The sequence below is a fragment of the Mercenaria mercenaria genome, chromosome 3 (genome assembly GCF_021730395.1).
Source record: "Mercenaria mercenaria strain notata chromosome 3, MADL_Memer_1, whole genome shotgun sequence".
NCBI lineage: Eukaryota > Metazoa > Mollusca > Bivalvia > Venerida > Veneridae > Mercenaria > Mercenaria mercenaria.
Genome location: NC_069363.1, coordinates 3,384,598 through 3,403,697, shown reverse-complemented (window position 1 = coordinate 3,403,697; position 19,100 = coordinate 3,384,598). Strand labels below are relative to the sequence as shown.

Here is a 19,100-nt window from a genome sequence, read left to right as displayed (position 1 = left end):
GTTCTACTTCTTGTATTTTATCAACAAAACTTTTTGGAAGTAACGCTAATTGCTCCTTAATTCCAGGTAATGCTTTTAACTGACTTGATAATTGTTCTTTTTGACTTTCTATTTTTTCAGTAATTGGCTTATAAATTTCAGTATACATATCCCGATTTGTAGCTTTTCTTATTTTTTCTCTCATTATTTCTTCTCTAAGATTTCTCATCTTTTGTCCGACTATTTTTTTTCTTATTATCATTTCATTAAGTTTTGATTGCATTTATATAATAATGTAAAATAATGTAAAATAATGTAAGATAATGTAAGATATTGTAAAATAATGTAATATTATATAAATGGAAATTCCAAATTATGATACAAAAAATGATAAATTCAATAACTTTAAACAATTTTATCCTTTTATGCCAGATTCATGTTTTAGAATGTTAATATGTGGATCTTCTGGATCTGGAAAAACAAATACATTAATGCATATACTTCGAAAACCTCTTATATATTATGATAAATTATACTTGTATGCTAAAAACTTTCTAAATACCAAGATTTAATTAACAACTTAAATCAAATTGCAAAAAAGATTAAATTAGATCCAAATGAAATACTTGAATATTCAGCTGATCCCGACCAAATTGAACCTTGTGAGAATCTTGAATCAGAAAAACAAAAAGTAGTAATATTTGATGATTTTGTATGTGAAGATAAAAAAGTTCAAAATGAAATAACAAAATACTTTATTCAAGGACGCCACAAAAACTGTTGTGTTATTTATTTAAGTCAGTCTTACTATAAAACACCAAAGGATATTCGGATTAACTGTTCACATTATATTTTATTTGAAAGTCCAGGTAAAATGGAAAATAATAGGATTTGTGATGAACAAAATATAGATCGTGATACTTTTGCTAATGCAACAAATCAAAAATATGATTTCTTATATATTGACAAACCAAGGAAGTTTTTAAGAAAAAACTTTACTGGTAATATATAATAATTATATAATGGGAGTTTTTAATGATGTAAAACAAATTAATCAACCTGACAGTATAAGTAAAGTTAAATTTGATATTGATTTAAGTGATTATGTTACTAAAAAACAATTCAAAAAGCTTAAAAAGGAAACGGAATCGTATCTTCACAGAAATAAGGAACTTGATAACACAATGAATAGAGCATTAGATATGGGAGGTAATGAAATAATCAACCTAGGAAATCCAGATAAACCCAACGATGCAGTTCCAAGACGGTTTGTGTATAAAAAAATTCAAAGTGTAATAGATGACTATAAACTTGAAGATATTAAAAGTATAAAACAAACACTAGAAGTAGAAGTAAAGAATATTGAAGAATTAACAAAAGATTTTAAAAAGAATTCATTATTAATTAATCAATTACAAGGTAAAATTGAAGAAGAAATGAAAGCTATGACTGATTCTATTAAAGAACTTGAAGAGAAATCTGATTTGACAGATGACAATATAAAAGAAGTATTTCGAGTTAATTTAAACATTTTATTCACTCAAGTTCAAGAATTAAAAGATAGTATGATTAAACATGAAAAACTAAAAGACAAGATTATTGAAGCTGAGAAAAAGTTACAAAATATGTATCAGTTAGAAATCAGAACAGAAATAAATAAACTAAATACTGAAATGGCAAAAGGGAATCAAGATTTACTCGATACATTTTCAAATAAATTTGCAGAATATAAATCTGAATTGGAAAAGGCAGCTTCACAAAGAGGTGATGATCATGATACAGCATTAGATAACCTTAAAAAAGAAATTAATTCTAAAATAGATGACTTTAAAAAACAAATTCGAAATTGGATTAGTATTGTTGACAACCGTCACAATTTAAAATATGCAGAATTAAGTAATATTACAAAAAAATTACAAGAAGATATTAATGAATTTAATGATCAAATTAAAAAAATAACAAATGATTTGGACTCTGTAGTTGAAATATCAGCTAAACAAGAAGAAGCAATTAAGATAATTAACGATCAAATTAATGATAAAATTAAAAAAATAATAAATGATTTGGACTCTGTAGTTAAAATATCAGATAAACAAGGAGAATCAATCACTGCTAATACCCAAGTAATTACTGCTAATACTAAAGCAATAACCGCTAATGTTGAAGAAATTACCACTAATACTCAAGAAATTACAAAAGTAAAAAATGTTTTCTTAAAACAAGAAACACAATTAGCTAGAACAAAAGGTGTTGTTGACAATTTATCTGCTTCTGAAGTTGCTACAACAAAACGAGTTGATGATTTAGCTGAAATAATTCTTAAACTTAAAAAGAAAGACAGGAAAATAGAAAAAAGGGTAGAGGAAGTGAGACATGAAGCGTTTCTCTTTGAATACTATTATAATCATACTTTTGATTACATACAAATGAAAAAGTATTTTGACCGTCGTGGTGCCTGGATACATTCAACATATAACAAGAGCACCGCCTTGCGGGTGCTGACGCTCATCTGATTTTTTTTAGTGTAATAGAAATATTGTCCTACCCATGATTTTCTAAGTCTAAAAAGGGCCATCATTCTTGCAAAAAGCAGGATAGAGTTATGTTTCTTGATGTACAGTGTCCACTTATGATGGTGAAAAACTGTTGCAAGTTTTAAAGCAATAGCTTTGATAGTTTATGAGAAAAGTTGACTTAAACATAATACTCAACCAAGAAAATGATTTTCTAAGTCCAAAAGGGGCAATAATTATTGCAAAAAGCAGGATGGAGTTATGTTGCTTGCTGTACAGGGTCAGCTTATGATGGTGAACAAGTGTTGCAAGTTTCAAAGCAATAGCTTTGATAGTTTAAGAGAAAAAGTTGACCTAAACATAAAACTTAACCAAGAAATCTGATATTTTCTAAGTCCAAAAGGGGCCATAAATCTTGCAAAAAGCAGGACGGAGTTATGTTTCTTGCTGTACAGGGTCAACTTATGATGGTGAACAAGTGTTGCAAGTTTTAAAGCAATAGCTTTGATAGTTTAGGATTAAAGCTGACCTAAACATAAAACTTAACCAAGAAAACTGATTTTCTAAGTCCAAAAGGGGCAATAAATCTTGCAAAAAGCAAGATGGAGTTATGTTTCTTGATGTACAGGGTCAGCTTATGATGGTGAACAAGTATTCCAAGTTTCAAAGCAATAGCTTTGATAGTTTAGGAGAAAAGTTGACCTAAACATAAAACTTAACCAAGAAATCTGATATTTTCTAAGTACAAAAGGGGCCATAAATCTTTCAAAAAGCAAGATGGAGTTATGTTTCTTGCTATACAGGGTCAGCTTATGATGGTGAACAAGTATTCCAAGTTTCAAAGCAATAGCTTTGATAGTTTAGGAGAAAAGCTGACCTAAACATAAAACTTAACCAGGCAACGCCGACGCAGACGCCGACGCCGACGCCGACGCCGACGCCGACGCCGACAACCGCTCAAGTGATGACAATAACTCATCATTTTTTTTCAAAAAATCAGATGAGCTAAAAATATGGCCGATCTGAACTATTTAAATATATTTGAAATAAGACCTGGAATTATCTTAGATTATAAAGATTTTATAAGCATAAACCAACAATATAAAATAGATGTACTAAATATGCTTTTGAGTGGTGTGTTTATAGTCGGAAAAACCGGAACTTATATAATAGATATTAAGATTTTATTAAAGGGTGCGAGCTCTCCGGGTGAACCGTATAAACCGACTAAAAGCCCAATATCACATTTTATATTTAGGTGGCGGAATGATAGGCCTCAGGATGATGTTTTATTTGATATATTTGATAATGTAAATATAACAGCTGAGGCAGCTGAGGACTTTGACACTGATAAGTTAATATCTATGTATAAGAAAAAAATTAAAATTTATCTAAAACAAGGAACAATGTTTGATATTCACCCGTATGACGATTCAGCATCTACAGAATTAACATTTATGCTTTTGATAGGTAGTTACATTAGATTCTACATATCGGATGAACCTATATCCTCTGGTAGAAGCAGACTTTTGGATTAAAGGGTTAATTAAAAGCTTAATTAAAGTTTTAATTACTATGTGTACCCTAATAATGTAGTTATTAATTCAAAATAAGATCAAATAAGTTACATTTTATCAATAAAAATAATCTGCCAAAGTTTTGCCAAAAGTTTGCCAAGTTGGCAGACATTGTCACATTGCTGCCACTTGGCAGAAAAATGGCAGACTTTTGATTGGTTGAATTTGTGTTTGCCAACGTTCTGCCAAAAGTTTGTCAAGTTGGCAGCGACTGCCACATTGCTGCCACTTGGCAGGATTTTGGCAAATATTTGGTGGAAGTGTTTAAAATTATCTTTAATCATATTTTACTATAGGTTTTAACAATAATTTGTTAAAATTTGTTTTAAATTTGTTGAAATTGGTCAGCATTGGTCGGTTTAGGTCAAGGGTTAAAATTAATTTGGGTCAAAAGTGTGCTCGCACCCCCATATATATAACTACTCACCCACAACTGCCTAATCATCTAAGTAGTAAGTCAGTCTTTATTTACTGTTTACTTAATCCACATGTGCATGCGCTTTCTGGACACCAAAAGGACGCCTATACTACCAGTAGTATAGGCGCCGGTTTGGGGGCAAATCTGCGCAAGTGTTTTTGGTAATTCAATGGCCATAATTCCGAAGTGCCTATGCCAATTTGGCTAGTTATCGAACTTGGCCGGGCACTTATTGGCAGACACATTTTTTTAAAGTTTGGTGAAGATCGGATGAGAAATGTTTGACTTAAAGTGCGGACAAGCTTTGTGACAGACAGACAGACAGACAGACACACACACACACACACAGAGACTGGAGTAAATCAGTATGTCTCCCACATCACTGTGTGGTGGGAGACATAATGAGTTCAAATGGAATTTTCAACGTCAATATTTTTCGATAATGAAGTTAAGATTTCATGCGTGCGTGACGTCATTTCAGACGCAAGTTTCATGCGTGTCGTCGCGTTTAAAAATTTTTTAAAACGATTGTTTCCAACAAATTTGTATCTTTTATGTAATAATCATAAATGGAATATGTGTATGTAATAAAAATGATTATTAGATTGACATAAAATTATGCACTTGATCTTTAATAGCGCAATGAAATATTCTAATGCGCAGTACTTCCGCTGCAGCACTCATTAATATATCTCGATACAAATCTAATAACCTTAACAAAAATTACTTTTTCTACATGTTATTCATTCTGATAAAAATAAAATGTCATTATATTACTATATCACTTTAAATCGAAGCTGAAATTCCCGCCATATCTGGTAAATATTTGCAGTTACCTTTAGGCCTTTAGCTACTTGACGAGCACCTTCTTTCCTGAACTGATTCCAACTGAGATCTAATGTTTGTAGTGCAATATTTTCAGCTATAATAGATAAATGTGCCATTTTGGATAAATACAATATAAAAATGCTTGTGCGTTTAGCGTTGATAATGTTATCTAAAAGAATAGACTAAGTTCAAAAGTTCAAATGAAACGAAAATGAATAAAATGAATAAGCATGTATCAAAATATCATTGTATTAAAGGCATTGACCTCCAGATTTAGGCTAAAAATGATTTTTCTTTAAAATTGAAGTTTGGTCATATTACGAAAATTAGAACATGAGTTTTCTTTTCTAAACTATCTTAAAAATGCCAGTTGAAAAGAATAAGACATGCCCGAGTTGGGAATCGAACCCGGGCCACCGCGGCAATAAAACCTTTCCGGCGTTCTTGACCAATATGCCACGGAGTAATACGTACTTATCGGTTGTTAAATACAAGGTTTATAAAGGCGGTATACCTCCGGTACCCCGAAAACGCTTTTCAATTTTGAATGGAAAATTTTGCAAAATCAACTAATTCTCATGTGTTTCCATAACATATAATCTGTCATTAATTGAGTTTTAAAGCTTTATAAGAAATAAAGCAATAATTAATTATCTTCTTTTTTTTTTGTCACACAATCTGGAGGTCGGTGCCTGAAATGCATCTTCCTGACCAATGTATTATACAGCCCCCACAGAGCAAATACCACAAAATATTTTTGTTGTACACAGGGTATTGTTTTTATATGTTGACTAACTTAAAAATTAATCTAATTGGAAAAGATATACGATGAAAACCATTGCTTCATAAAATTTCTGTATATTTGATCAAAGCTTTCAAATAAAGAGAAACAATATATTGAATAAGACTTAATTGTAAAAAATGTATATTAAATTATGTAACTGAAGCATTATTTGTTATAAAAGTAAAGTAAAGTGTGTGCTCATTATAGTGTTACCCATACTGAAAGGGCCAGCCAAGTTGTCTTACGAGACACCTACATACATTGAACAGCATTACTTCCCGATTCCTGTTTTTTTTAAATGCCAGGCACCAGGCAGGTAGACAATCGGTAACCATTATTTAACTAGCTGGCGGCTCACCAAACGGTCTCTCTTCAGTAACAAGTCCCGCCTCTGACAGAGCTCGAACCTTCGACCTCCCGAATGCGGGGCAGGTGCCTTATCCATTAGGCCACCGCAGCTCTGTTATATGTTATCCTTTTAAACTTGTACTTTATAAACATTCTTTTCAATTTGATTGTCATTATTTTACTGTCTTAATTATTACCATTGTTGTCATGATCATGTTTTTATTTATACTGGTTTATGTCGATGTGCTGTATATGCATAAGATAGGCATTGTAACTAAAAATACAAACTTCAAGTAGGAGCTATCTATATTAGATGTATGTGAAGTTAACTGCATCAAATACAAGGACTTAAAAAATTATTAAAAAACCATTTCCCGAAAAAGAGTTATTTGAGCTGAAAAAAATGATCCCGGATGAAATATTTGGAAAAATGGAGACAACTCCGCAAATACTTTATGATAGGCTTAGGTGACTATTGACCTAGAACCTTGTGCAAACTACCCACTTTTTACCTCTAACCATGAAAAAAGCATGCATACTTGCCACATGGATTAGCAACCTGAATACAAAACTATGTAAAGATCAAATAATTGATTGCCCTGGGGAAAGTAGGGCAATTTTTGTGGTGAAATTTGTCAACAAACAGACGACTTTTTGAAAAAAGTCAAAACCCACAGAATTTCACAAGGTGAAATATATTGAAAAGGCTACTGCTGGAAAGAGAACAATCTCAACTACCCATACATATGCGTCAAAGTATGGGAAAAATATCTAGAAATATGAGAAAATCGAAGAAATAAATTTCGAGACTGTTAGATGCATAACTGTGTAATGATACATGGCAGTTATTATAGATAGGTTACTTTTCCTTTGCACTGATAAAACATGGGCAGGATTAGGATTAAGAAACGGTGTTCACTCAACAATTTCACTATACAAACGGATTGTTTCCCTTGTGTAAAGAAGGCTTAGGGTAAATCTCTACAAGACTTAATAAAATTTCTATTCTGTTCTGTTCTGTTCTAAAGGAAACATATTAGATGAAGTAGAGAGGTGTTTGCTCTCTGGAGGTGTCGTAAACAGAGATATGAATTTATCTTACATATCATTTCTTCAAATAAGGCAGCTGACTCATCCCCAAAATTATTGTGGCTAAGGTCTACATGTTCCAGCTCCGGGTGGTCCTGAAAAGAGAGAAAGTAGCGTTTGCATTTCTAAACAAGAGCACCGTCATGCGGAGCAATATACGCCCGAAGGTATGACATTTGACCCCTAAGTGTGACCTTGACCTTGATTCGAGGCATCCGAAACATGAACTCTGCACGGTGTCTCGATATGGTGAACATTTTGTCAAGTTTCTTCGAAATTCTTGAAGGGGTTAAAGAGTTGCAGTGCGGGCACGAAATTGCTAATTTCGAGCGTATAAAAAGGGCTCTAGACATATATGTTACTTGATTTTTGTCATTTTTATGTACCAAAGGAAGCACTTTCTCGTGTTTACAATACGTGTACATTTTTCTTGCACACCGGACTGGCGTTTCCGGTGATTTTACCCATGCCGGCAAAACCCATCTGGCACCCCCATGCCAGATAACTCTCGTGCTGTTAATGACAACTAGTTGTTCGTGCACTGATAAAATATTGTTCATGTAAAAACACGAAAAAAGCATGTACCTTGATAGTTTCTCTCCGTTCCTTATAGTATATTTCTCGATTCAAAATACGTTAGTTTACCGTAGTACATAACGTTATGCTACAAACGATAAAACTAAAGTGGAACTTTGTCATTGTACGTAACGCAAAACATCATGACGTCACATCTGCTTACGGACGTTAATTTCCCGCGCTCTACTATAAGAAAGAGTGCTACAAATAAAGTATTTCTATCTATCTGTTATTTGTAAAATACGGTATGCAAGAAAAATAATCTGCCAGAATAAAATGCTAACATGTATACGATATGCAAGAAAAAATATCAGTCATGTGTTTACGAATCGGATGGAAATATCCGTCCCTCGGCCACCTGCGCATGGGCGGTAATATTTCTATCCAATTCGTAAACACATGACAGATATTATTAATCTTAACCTCTTTGTTCACTCTCCTACTTTTCTTCGAAACCAGGAGTTATGAAAAATTTTAAGTTTCCTGTACTATTCTTCTTATCATAAACAAAACTATGTAATATTTCTAAATTGCAAACAAATACGGAAGAGACTTACGCTGTGGCCGAGTGGTTAAAGTCCTCGAATCAATTGTAATTCAACGATGTGGGTTCGAAATCTTGTTCGGGTGTGCGAGTTTTTTTCTGTGAGACAGTCGTCAAGTTGACTTAAGAAAGGTCGGTGGTTCTGCCCATGTGCCCGCTTGTGATGAGATAATGTCCTAGGTCACCTAGGGTCTTCCACTTCCACCAAAGACTGGGATGATGCCATATGACATATAACTGTGTCAATTTGACGTTAAACACAAAAAAAGGAAGTGCCTTACTATTTTATAAGAGAAAAGACGCATATCATGTCGTGTATGTAGTTTGTTCAAAATCTTCTGATCTTACCTGAATTGATTTTGCTAATTGAACAGCATCCGAGTTTGTAAACTCTTCACCTGAAATAAGGAAAATTGTCTTCATACCTAAGATCTTTTTGATAGATAACGTTAATATTTAAGTGTTTTTTATTTACCAAAAAAAAAAAAGAAAGAAAAAAAAAGAAAAGAAATTCATTCCAATAGGAATTTCCTTATATAATATAATTCAATTAACATATTTTAGTTTTAAATCTGGAAACGAAAAAAGAACTAACAGAAGAGAATGTTTCATATTAGATTCCAATAAACCATTTGATTTTGAAACACACGAATAGCTAGCACTTGTCTGAAATTCACATCGTTGATATTTTATTAGGAATACATTTGTAGTTTAATATACACGATATGAATGGTTAACACTTTTCTGACATTCATATCGTTGATATTTAACCTTTAGCCTGCTAAATTTCTAAAATGGACTGGTCCATCATTCAATTTTGGCAATACTATTTATTATTTGAAAAGGTGTTCACTGAAAATTTACTGACTGAATAGCGAACAGTGTAGACCAGGATGTGCAGGCTGATCTTGGTCTGCACTGGTCGCAAACGCAGAATCACTTGCCGCCAGCAGGCTAAAGGTTAAGTGCATACCTGACATTTCTAGTTTACGTAAGCTGCGATTATCAGCTAGCATTTTGTGTATTGCAATAGCCCCGTAACTGCCAATTTTGTTGTCTGAAATATTCTGGAATTAAAAGGGATTTGACGTGACTCAAAGCAAACAGTCAACCTAAACTGCATAATGTTTGTAACAGTTTGTCTGAATAATGAATAAATGATGACGAAACATTGAGCAAAAAGGATGTTGGTATTTTAACCTTATTGAAATATTGTAAGTATTTGTCATAGGAGATGTGTCCATCTTATGAATGAACATATGAAATTCATTTTTGCCGAAGAATTTCAAAGTCTGTGCATTGCACTGATTTCATTATCATACATGTACTTTGATTCGAAAACTTCTAAGTTGGACGCATAATTTGAGCCAAGCCATGAGAAAACCAACATAGTGGGTTTGCGACCAGCATGGATCCAGACCAGCCTGCGCATCCGCGCAGTCTGGTCAGGATCCATGCTGTTCGCTAACAGTTTCTCTAATTCCAATAGGCTTTGAAAACGAACAGCATGGATCCTGACCAGACTGCGCGGATGCGCAGGCTGGTCTGGATCCATGCTGGTCGCACACCCACTATGTTGGTTTTCTCATGGCACGGCTCATTTATTGAGCATTAGTGCTTGGGCTTTTGGATACTAACCATTCATAAAGGTGTACGAAAAAAGTGGAGCTTGGATATAAAGCTTCCTTACGCTGATTACCAAAAGGCCATAACAAAACTGGGTTACAGTGAAACTGGTAGATTTGGAAAACGTTATAAACGACATACAGCAACAACATCAACGCTTATTAGTCTATACTGCTTGTATCATGCAAAAATACTTACATTCAGACATATGGCAAAAATGTATGAAGTGTCTCTCAATACTAACAGTTGTCTCGTTTACATAAATTAATGTAAAAGTTACACAAAATGCAAAGTTCTTCACTTCAGTCCAGCGCTGCAGCAAATAAATGACGTACCTATAGGCTGTGTAAGAAATCGTGCAATTGGATTAAGCGTTTTTCTGTTGCTACATGGTTCATTGCTAGGAAGAGTCTCGTTTCAAGACAAACTGAGATTCGAAACTAAAACAAAGTCTGTCTTAATTATTTACAGTTGTTTTAGTCGTTTTAAACCTTTTATTGGCAATTTAATGTCAAAAATGTGCATAGTTCCAGAAGGTTTGGCCTATTACTCAACGTTTCATCAAGACAGAGCACCCGGTCATACACCTAAACCTTAACATACATTAGACTAATATGATAAAAATAGGAAAGTCAATTTCATCGTTCACGCAGAAAGGATTCTTACGTTCTTAAATAATACATTACTGTTACAGGCTCAAAAGAAACAATTCAGATCACTGAATACATTTGTTTGTTTGTAATGCGTTCAGACTTTAGCCGAACGCTTATCGTATAGATATTCATTACGATTTGCTACCCTCATATAAGCTGAGGTTGTATATTCTACAATGTCTAAAGTAATAATGATAAAATTTATGATAATACACCTCCCTCAAAGTATTCATATAGAAGTAGTATCCACTGAGTAACTTGCAGCACAAAATAGGCAATTAAGACCATTAATGACTGTCTGCCATCTCCGTTTAATCACATGAGCCGTGCCATGAGAACACCAACATAGTGGCTTTGTGACCAGAATGGATCCAGACCAGCCTGCGCATCCGCGCAGTCTGTTCAGGATCCATGCTGTTCACTAAAGGTTTCTCCAATTGCAGTAGGCTATAAAAGCGAACAGCATGGATCCTGACCAGTCTGCGCGGATGCGCAGGCTGGTCTGGATCCATGCTGGTCGCAAAGCCACTATGTTGGTTTTCCCATGGCGCGGCTCAGTCATATTTTCTTCAAGTGATTTCGGCATTCTTTGACTTTAACGGAAAACCACGACTGTGCTTGTTAAATAGCATCTATGGGCCGAAGAATGACGGCATAGCAAAAGAAAATAAATAGTCTAAAGAAAAGTACCAAACACAATCTTGAAAAAGAATAAAAGGTTTCTCACGAGTTCTGTTAATGTATGACTTTCACTGATCATTTTCTGTATGTATGAAATTCCCTTTTGACCGATATCATTTCCTCGAAGATTTAATGATGAAACTCTGGAATTTATCTGAAATACATTCAATCGTTATTTACTGTAGTAATAATTATCCAAACTGGTTTGATTTAAGTAAACAATAGTAGTAATTATCAATACTAACACTACGAAGCAACCTCCGAAGCCGCGTGGTAAAGGAATCCGATTTCAAATCACTTACACTGTATCAAGATTGAAATTCTATCTGAATGAAGTAGTTCTAACCAGGTGCCAGCCCGTGCCTGATATCAGTAATCCTTGGGTTTGTTCTTAGGTTTTGTACCCTCCACAGAAATATGTGGAGTCGTTATGATAAATTGGTGTGACGAATCCAATTATTTATCATACTGACCCACATATTTCGTTGAGGTCAACTAACAAACACAATAATTTATTTATGACCACATTTTAACTTATGAAAATACCAGTATCCTGTGGGAGGTAAAACCAGCACTTAATATAGAAAGTCACCACATAAAATACCTTAAAACCAGACAATGTATATCAATTACTGATAATGATAACATTTATGTTAACGTATTCTTTTTAAAATCTATTCTACAAGCTTACAACAAGAGCTATAGATAATGCCATCGTTCCCTTCGGTCCTAGACCATAATGTTTACAATCTATGGTTTTTGAGTTGGAAAGTTTTGTCAGTATGTATGAAGACGGAACAACGTCCAGTTTCTGACACGCTCTGGAATAACATTTCTTTCCCGTTTCATCATAAGGTACCTCTTCCTCTGCAAATAAATAAGCTATGTTAGACAGTTGCTTTAGGATTACCCATAAACCACCTACAGGCTTGTCGTTTTTCAACTGTCGCTTCAAAAGCGGATATAACACCACAGTTATTTGCATTTGGTTGACCAATTACGCAGATAATGGTTGACTGCTGCATGCTAATTATTTTTGGAAGGGAGACAAGACATAATGTAAGAGAGCAGATATGAAATAGCATATACATGTATCCAAAAATGTTTGAATATGAATAATGTGTCATTTTGACCTGTTTATGGCCATTTAAGGTAATTCTGCACGTTTGAAAAACCGGAAGTGATGGCGTAACGTCATTTATCCGGAAAACACAGAATAAAGCCTGGTTTCGGCGTATGGAAATGAAAATCAATTTATGAATTAATGGAAACCTGTGAGTAAATTTATTACAGTGGCACTGCTGCTATATTTCTAAAGTCAAAATACGATATCATAACATAGGACACGTTAAAAAATTCAAAATAATGTCTTAAAATTAGCGTGAAATGTCCGGTTCACTTTAATCATGGTCAAATATCTCAGAAATAAGCACACGGACCTATAAATTTTATTTCACCAAATTATAGGCCATGTGTTTATTTACAACTCCGAGAAGTTTTATCAAAACTGCATTGTAGAAAAAATTCTATTACCGAAAATGTTATGAAAGTTATGATTTTCCCATAGACTCCCATTATGAAATATTGCGTGATGTCCAGATTTTTCAAATCAGTCTAGCAAAAAATCAAACACACGACCATATCTTTTTTATTTGCTGAATTTTTAAGGTATATTCTGAAGTTTTGAAAAATCAGAGTTTAATCAAATTCTACATTGCAGAAAATGTTTCGATCTAAACGTGCAGAACTACCTTAAAGAATATTTTTCATACGCGTACTGTTTTACCTAAAATGGTGGGAAAAGTAGCTGATCAGTTTCTAGTTTATTTTTCTCGAACAGATCTGTTTAGCGCAGGTAACTAACGTTTGCGAAATGACAATACTGCATATGGTCTATATTGAGAAAAATGTATTGTTAAAATGGCCATATGTAGTCTAATGCCTGCGTAAAATGTAGGTTATGAACGACAGTTGTGTGGAAGAGATTGACTGATGAATCGTAAGAAATGAGAAGGATGTAGATCAATACATGTTTATTTGTATTAGATTAATGACGGATATAAAATCACCATAAAATATTGATGTTAAAGATATAGCTAGGGATGTAACAGAACAATATATTGGGGAGAACGAGGGGAACACTATAGCCGTAAGAAATGAGGTTTGAGTTGTTATCAATGTGATTGTAAGCAGCTACTACATAAATAGAAACGCACATAAACCTATGTAGGACCTGTGCAAAGACCCAATGACTGAAACAGAGAAACAAAGAAAATGCAAAAATATATAGATTTTACATGATACCTTAAATAGAACTGTTTTCCAATGATTTTCATCTTGGTACAAACATCTTACGCGACAGAATATGTCGGAAAAATTATAAAACGATGACGATATACAGGATTATTGCGTAACAATAATTAAGGAAGTGGTTTGCCGCCTGACTTAGCACAGTTCCGGCTTCAACTGCGAAATAATTGATCCCCGAGGGTTTAACCAGTTGAATAATGAAACAGGTAAATTAAACGACAAAACACAAGTATACCTCGATTGTTTTCATTCGTTTATACTCATTGAAAAGACTAAAGTTATCGGTGCACTCAGCGAATGTGATTTGCCAACTGGGGTACACGAAACCTAACAAGAATGTAATCTTATGTTTACAGAGTCTGTACATGAACAGTATTCATTCTAAAACTTAAAATTTGCATATGAACACGACTTTTAACAAGAAATAAATTTACCTGAGAAATCAAGAACCGTTTCAAGATCTTCATCTGTCAGAGGCTTATTTTGTGCGGAAGTCTGTTTGCTTGCACTATGTGGCGTTGCTGTAAGATGTGCCCGAGATCGTACATCGGAGCGGTGATCCACCCTGCTCGAATGACCGGACTTTAACTGAAAATACAACGATTTGAAGTGGTTCAAAATGATTTTAACCTCCTTTTCTCAAGATAAATGTTATTTTCTTAAGCGTGGGTAGTAGACGAAGTCTCCACATGGAATTAGTTGACGAATTTATTTCTTGTTGGAGCGAAGGTAACTACCATATGAAATCCGTAGAATAAATTATAGGCCCTGCTGCTAAAGTACCATCAGGAAATCGAACCTGGACGGACAGCAACTTGTGGCCTAACTTGCTAACCGCTAACACTCATTCATTTTGTATCTTATATGAATATTGTTATCCAGCAAAACGTTCTTTTTTTTTTTTTTTTTTTTTCGTAAGAACTGTATGTTCTGATTTTCACTTCCTTGAAAGATAATCACAATGTATATGTTTTGTTCAATAGGGTTTTGTTAAATGAAATTACCGCAGTTGCAAAGAAAAATATTCATGTTCACATTACGGTTTACAAAAAAGTTCAAATACAAAAGCAAGTAAAAGTAAAAATAACAACATGTTAAGGTTAGTATCGCAATAAAACTTACAATGCATATCTCTACATCCTCAAAATCATCCATTTAACAACATCCTAAAAATCATCCATTTAACAACATCCTAAAAATCATCCATTTAACATATTAAAACAGAACTGAAAATTGATACGTTCTGTTACAGTATCGGGTAGACCGTTAAGCAATGATTAAACATAACTGCTAAACTACATCGATTTCGCGGGAAATTATTGATATTTTCTAAATTAATTGTATCAATCAGCAGACGATAATGGGCAGAAGATGCGTTTCCAATTCTCGTTAGTTCTATTTGCGCAATCGATGCGCGCACGTCTTTTTATTGCACGTTTGTTAATTAACGGTCAATTAGGCAGCCGCGGAATGGTATTTCAGGATCAAAGACAGAAAATAAACCCGAAGCGTACATGGTTTGGTACTTAAAATGTTGATAATGTAGTTATGATGAGTTAATAGGACAGCTTAATTCCTGTAATGAAACGCTTCTGTTGTTTTATAAAGAGAATCTCAAGTATAATGGAGGTTCAAAGTAAACTGGAAATATGCATATATATTTGAAATTAACCTCAAGTAATAGGAAGAAGAGAATACTGACCTTTAAAAAAGTTTGTAAAATGTAAGTTTGAATTTTCTTCAGTGTAGATACATTTGAAATAACAAATATCAGAACACAAATTCCATGAACACTAATTCCCCACCCATTTCTACATGATATCTATATAAGTGAAATAATGTACTAAAGTCAAAAAAACAAAAAAATCCATTTTCAGCAACACGCGATGTATGTACAAATATTTAAGACAACAATTCGATTGAAATCTGTTCTTATGTCTGTGGTAGCAGTGTCAATAAAAAAGACAGGCGTTTACGATATTAGAAAAATCGACGCAATATATCTACATATATGTAAAAAGCATTTGACAAGTTATTTGACAAATTACACTTTGTTATCATGCAAAAAAAATAGAAGTGTTTGTAGATTTTGTAAATAATTGTCATCAACCTGGAAGCGTTCCCCTTTAAAGAAAGCACTGAAATACAATGCCACTCACCCCTTTATGTCCTACAGCCTTCAAATTAGGGTTTGATGTTGACAGTTTCTTTGACTGGATATGTACTGCGTACGTTGTCATTTCGTTTTGTTAAGTTTACACTTTCTGCTACTTAATTTTAGATTTTCTTCTTCTGTATTTACAAAATAAAGTAACGTAAACATGTATCTATTTGAAGAGTCACCATTTGTTAAAAACGAAAAAGATAATATCCATGTTGTTCAGTTTTAACAATAGAACAATTAGTTAACTTAATCAGAAATTCGGATCGTTTGCGATTCATTGTTTAGTATGTCACATAGCTATTAAGCCTTTCATTTAAACCTTAAACGAACGAAATAATCCTTTTTCTATATAATGAGATTTTTCTTTTGGCAATTTAAAACGGTCAATTTCAATGATTTCCAACATTATAAAAAACTGAAAATCAAAACGTATGAATATTTGAATAAATTCGATGGAGGAAATGCTTATTTATATTGATAATGTACTTTTTCGCAATAACTCACTTGAAACTTTATTTATAAATAAAAGTTTATTGAAAACAGATTTATAAGGCTTAAGAACCATTACGTTCTTCAGACATTAGTGTTTATTGAAATGTACACAGCGTGAAATTCATATGGTATTAAATTATTAGTGGTATATATAATAGGTCCCTGATTAAGTCAACGAAAATGACGTTTCATCATTGAGAGGAGTCAATATGTCTCTTTAAAATATTCGTCTAGCCTAGACTTTTTTCGGTGGTCTATTTCATACCGTTAATTTGCTGCAACGAATCCTAATGTACCAAAAAGAATTTGTCATTTGTTTTACGTTTATTTTATATATTAATTATAAATGATGTATATTTTGTGATTCGACTGAAACGATACCTAAAATCCTTCAAGATAAAATTTGACAAAAGAGGATGAAGCAAAAAACATGAAGGGAGATAACAAAACCGGGACAATGCCACTGAATGTGATGCTTTTGTTTCTGTTATATTAAAAGCTTTTCTGCAACACATGAAATTCAGAGCTATTTTTTTCGGAATTTTCCGAAGACTGAAAATCTGCGTTTACAAAACCGTAAATAACGATAAAAACGTCAATTTTAACTCTTATGAGGCAGGTATAGTGGCACGGTTTTGTTCGAATTGGAATAACGTCGATACAATTTCATAAGAAAACTTTAAAGCTTAAAGATCAAGTACCCCTTGGCAATGTCATTACCACATTTCTCTTTTAAAATAATTACAATGCAGATTGTTTTCGCTTAAGTCTATAATAAAGCCGGTCAATAGAGTTCCGAATAGGTCATTAAATACAATATACACACCTTATTCATTCTTTTCAAATTTCTTTAATTTTGCTAATCCTCGTTACATTCATTTAATCTAATCCATTTGAGCAAGCATTAACATATATTAATAATTATGGTCATAAAAGTCCGACCTAAACACACACATTTCACTTTTCTATCATGTTTTTCAATCTTTACGACATAGATAATAATCGTTCATTAAGTTTTGACAAAGACACTATGGACAAAACAAAGAAAGTCAAATGTAAGACAAATGAAGGTAGGACACGGGTGATATAACTTTATTTCTGAAAAGGAAAATAGTACATTGTTGAAAAAATACATACAATGTTTTATTAGGGACAAAAACATGAAAATATATAAAGAATGGAATTCTATATTCGTGTCGGCGATAAACGACTGTCGTCTTTGTTTTGTCTCAAATTCAGTCTACATCATAAACTTGGCGTGTAGTTGAGCGTAAGGGTATGTAAAAAGTAGCATTAGATTGAGTATCTAATGTGTTGTATCGGTGTTAATCCTTTTAATTGATATCTAAAAATTAAATTAAAATCATGTTAGGTCTATGCTGTTTTATAAAAAAATAAAATGGTGAACAGCTAATGGTATATTTAGTATAGATAACAGATATAGTGGAGTCACATTCAAGCTAAAGTGCACAGAAATAATGCAAGTGCATCTGTTACAATATATAAGACATATCTATTATAAAAATGAATGAAGAAGGTCCCGGGCTCAGAGGTTTGATATTATGAACTTTTACCCTTGAGATCTGTTTAAATCTGATATAATACACATCATTAAGTGGTAATGGGAACTGTTAAAATTTTCAAATTTCTTGATCGCTTTATTAGTAGTCGCCATATGAGCCGCACTATGACACAACCAACACAGTGCATTTGCGGCCAGCATGGATCCAGACCAGCCTGCGGATGCGACACATATAACGATTTTGTCGAGTTATTTTCCATTAAAAATTTAAGTCATTTTAGGAACATATTTTTTTTTCTTTTAAATTTAGCCAAATTTGAATTGTGACTTTATCTGTTCATAAATTGTATTAAAATTTTCATGATGTCTTATTGACTATGATAGCAACCTTCCCGTGCAATTTCTTTTAAATATTTCGACTTTTTTTGCATAATTTTGACTTTGCCAAAGGAAAACAATATGTGTTGAGAATAAAAATGACATTATACACATATCTTATAAATTAAAAAAAATCCTTCTACCACTCTCAAATACCTTAAAACTAATGTAATCTTTCACTTAATCTTGCACTTAATCTTGCAGGAATAAAGTAGCAATTCATGAAAACCTATACTGACGAGATAAAGAAACGCCTCATTGAAATTTGGCGTTATTTTTTTCCTAACGCTTTTAATTGTTGTGAAGTGTAGTAAATCTACATGTACTCTGACCGACAAACACAGTGAACAAAAACTCGCGCGATTTCATTCAGCCATTTGTTCACTTCATGTACCTGGTCATGATTTCCTCGTGCAGTCCGTGCATGTAAACCATGTGGTTTGATTGAACGATTTTTGCACATGTACATGTGTAATACGACACACAACCATATTTTCAGCTATTCTCTGAAAAAAACATTAGTTTTCGTAATGCCGAGGCTGAATTCTGAAGAGAGGGCTCAGGTTTTGGCTATGCTTGAATGTGGGCGAACGCAGGAACAAGTTGCTAGACGTTTTA

General features: G+C 33.3%; 1 protein-coding gene across 5 annotated transcripts in view; it reads right to left on the bottom strand.

Moving 5' to 3' along the window:
* Positions 1–17,575, bottom strand: part of LOC123525571 (leucine-rich repeat-containing protein 74A-like) — a 39,302-nt gene extending 21,727 nt beyond the window's left edge. For 2 of the 5 annotated variants that reach the window (XM_053537755.1, XM_053537758.1), the window contains exons 1-9: positions 17,409–17,574; positions 16,086–16,218; positions 14,361–14,514; positions 12,308–12,483; positions 11,663–11,770; positions 9,630–9,723; positions 9,005–9,054; positions 7,550–7,631; positions 5,324–5,409 (exon numbers count right to left, since the gene is read on the bottom strand). In XM_053537755.1, the coding sequence (XP_053393730.1) occupies positions 5,324–5,409; positions 7,550–7,631; positions 9,005–9,054; positions 9,630–9,723; positions 11,663–11,770; positions 12,308–12,483; positions 14,361–14,514; positions 16,086–16,166 (831 nt within the window). In that variant the 5' untranslated portion in view covers positions 16,167–16,218; positions 17,409–17,574. Of the gene's footprint in view, positions 1–5,323; positions 5,410–7,549; positions 7,632–9,004; positions 9,055–9,629; positions 9,724–11,662; positions 11,771–12,307; positions 12,484–14,360; positions 14,515–15,048; positions 15,193–16,085; positions 16,219–17,408 lie in introns of those variants that run through there. The other 3 variants (XM_053537756.1, XM_045304715.2, XM_045304714.2) reach the window with 3 other exon arrangements.
* Positions 17,576–19,100: the final 1,525 nt, after the last annotated feature.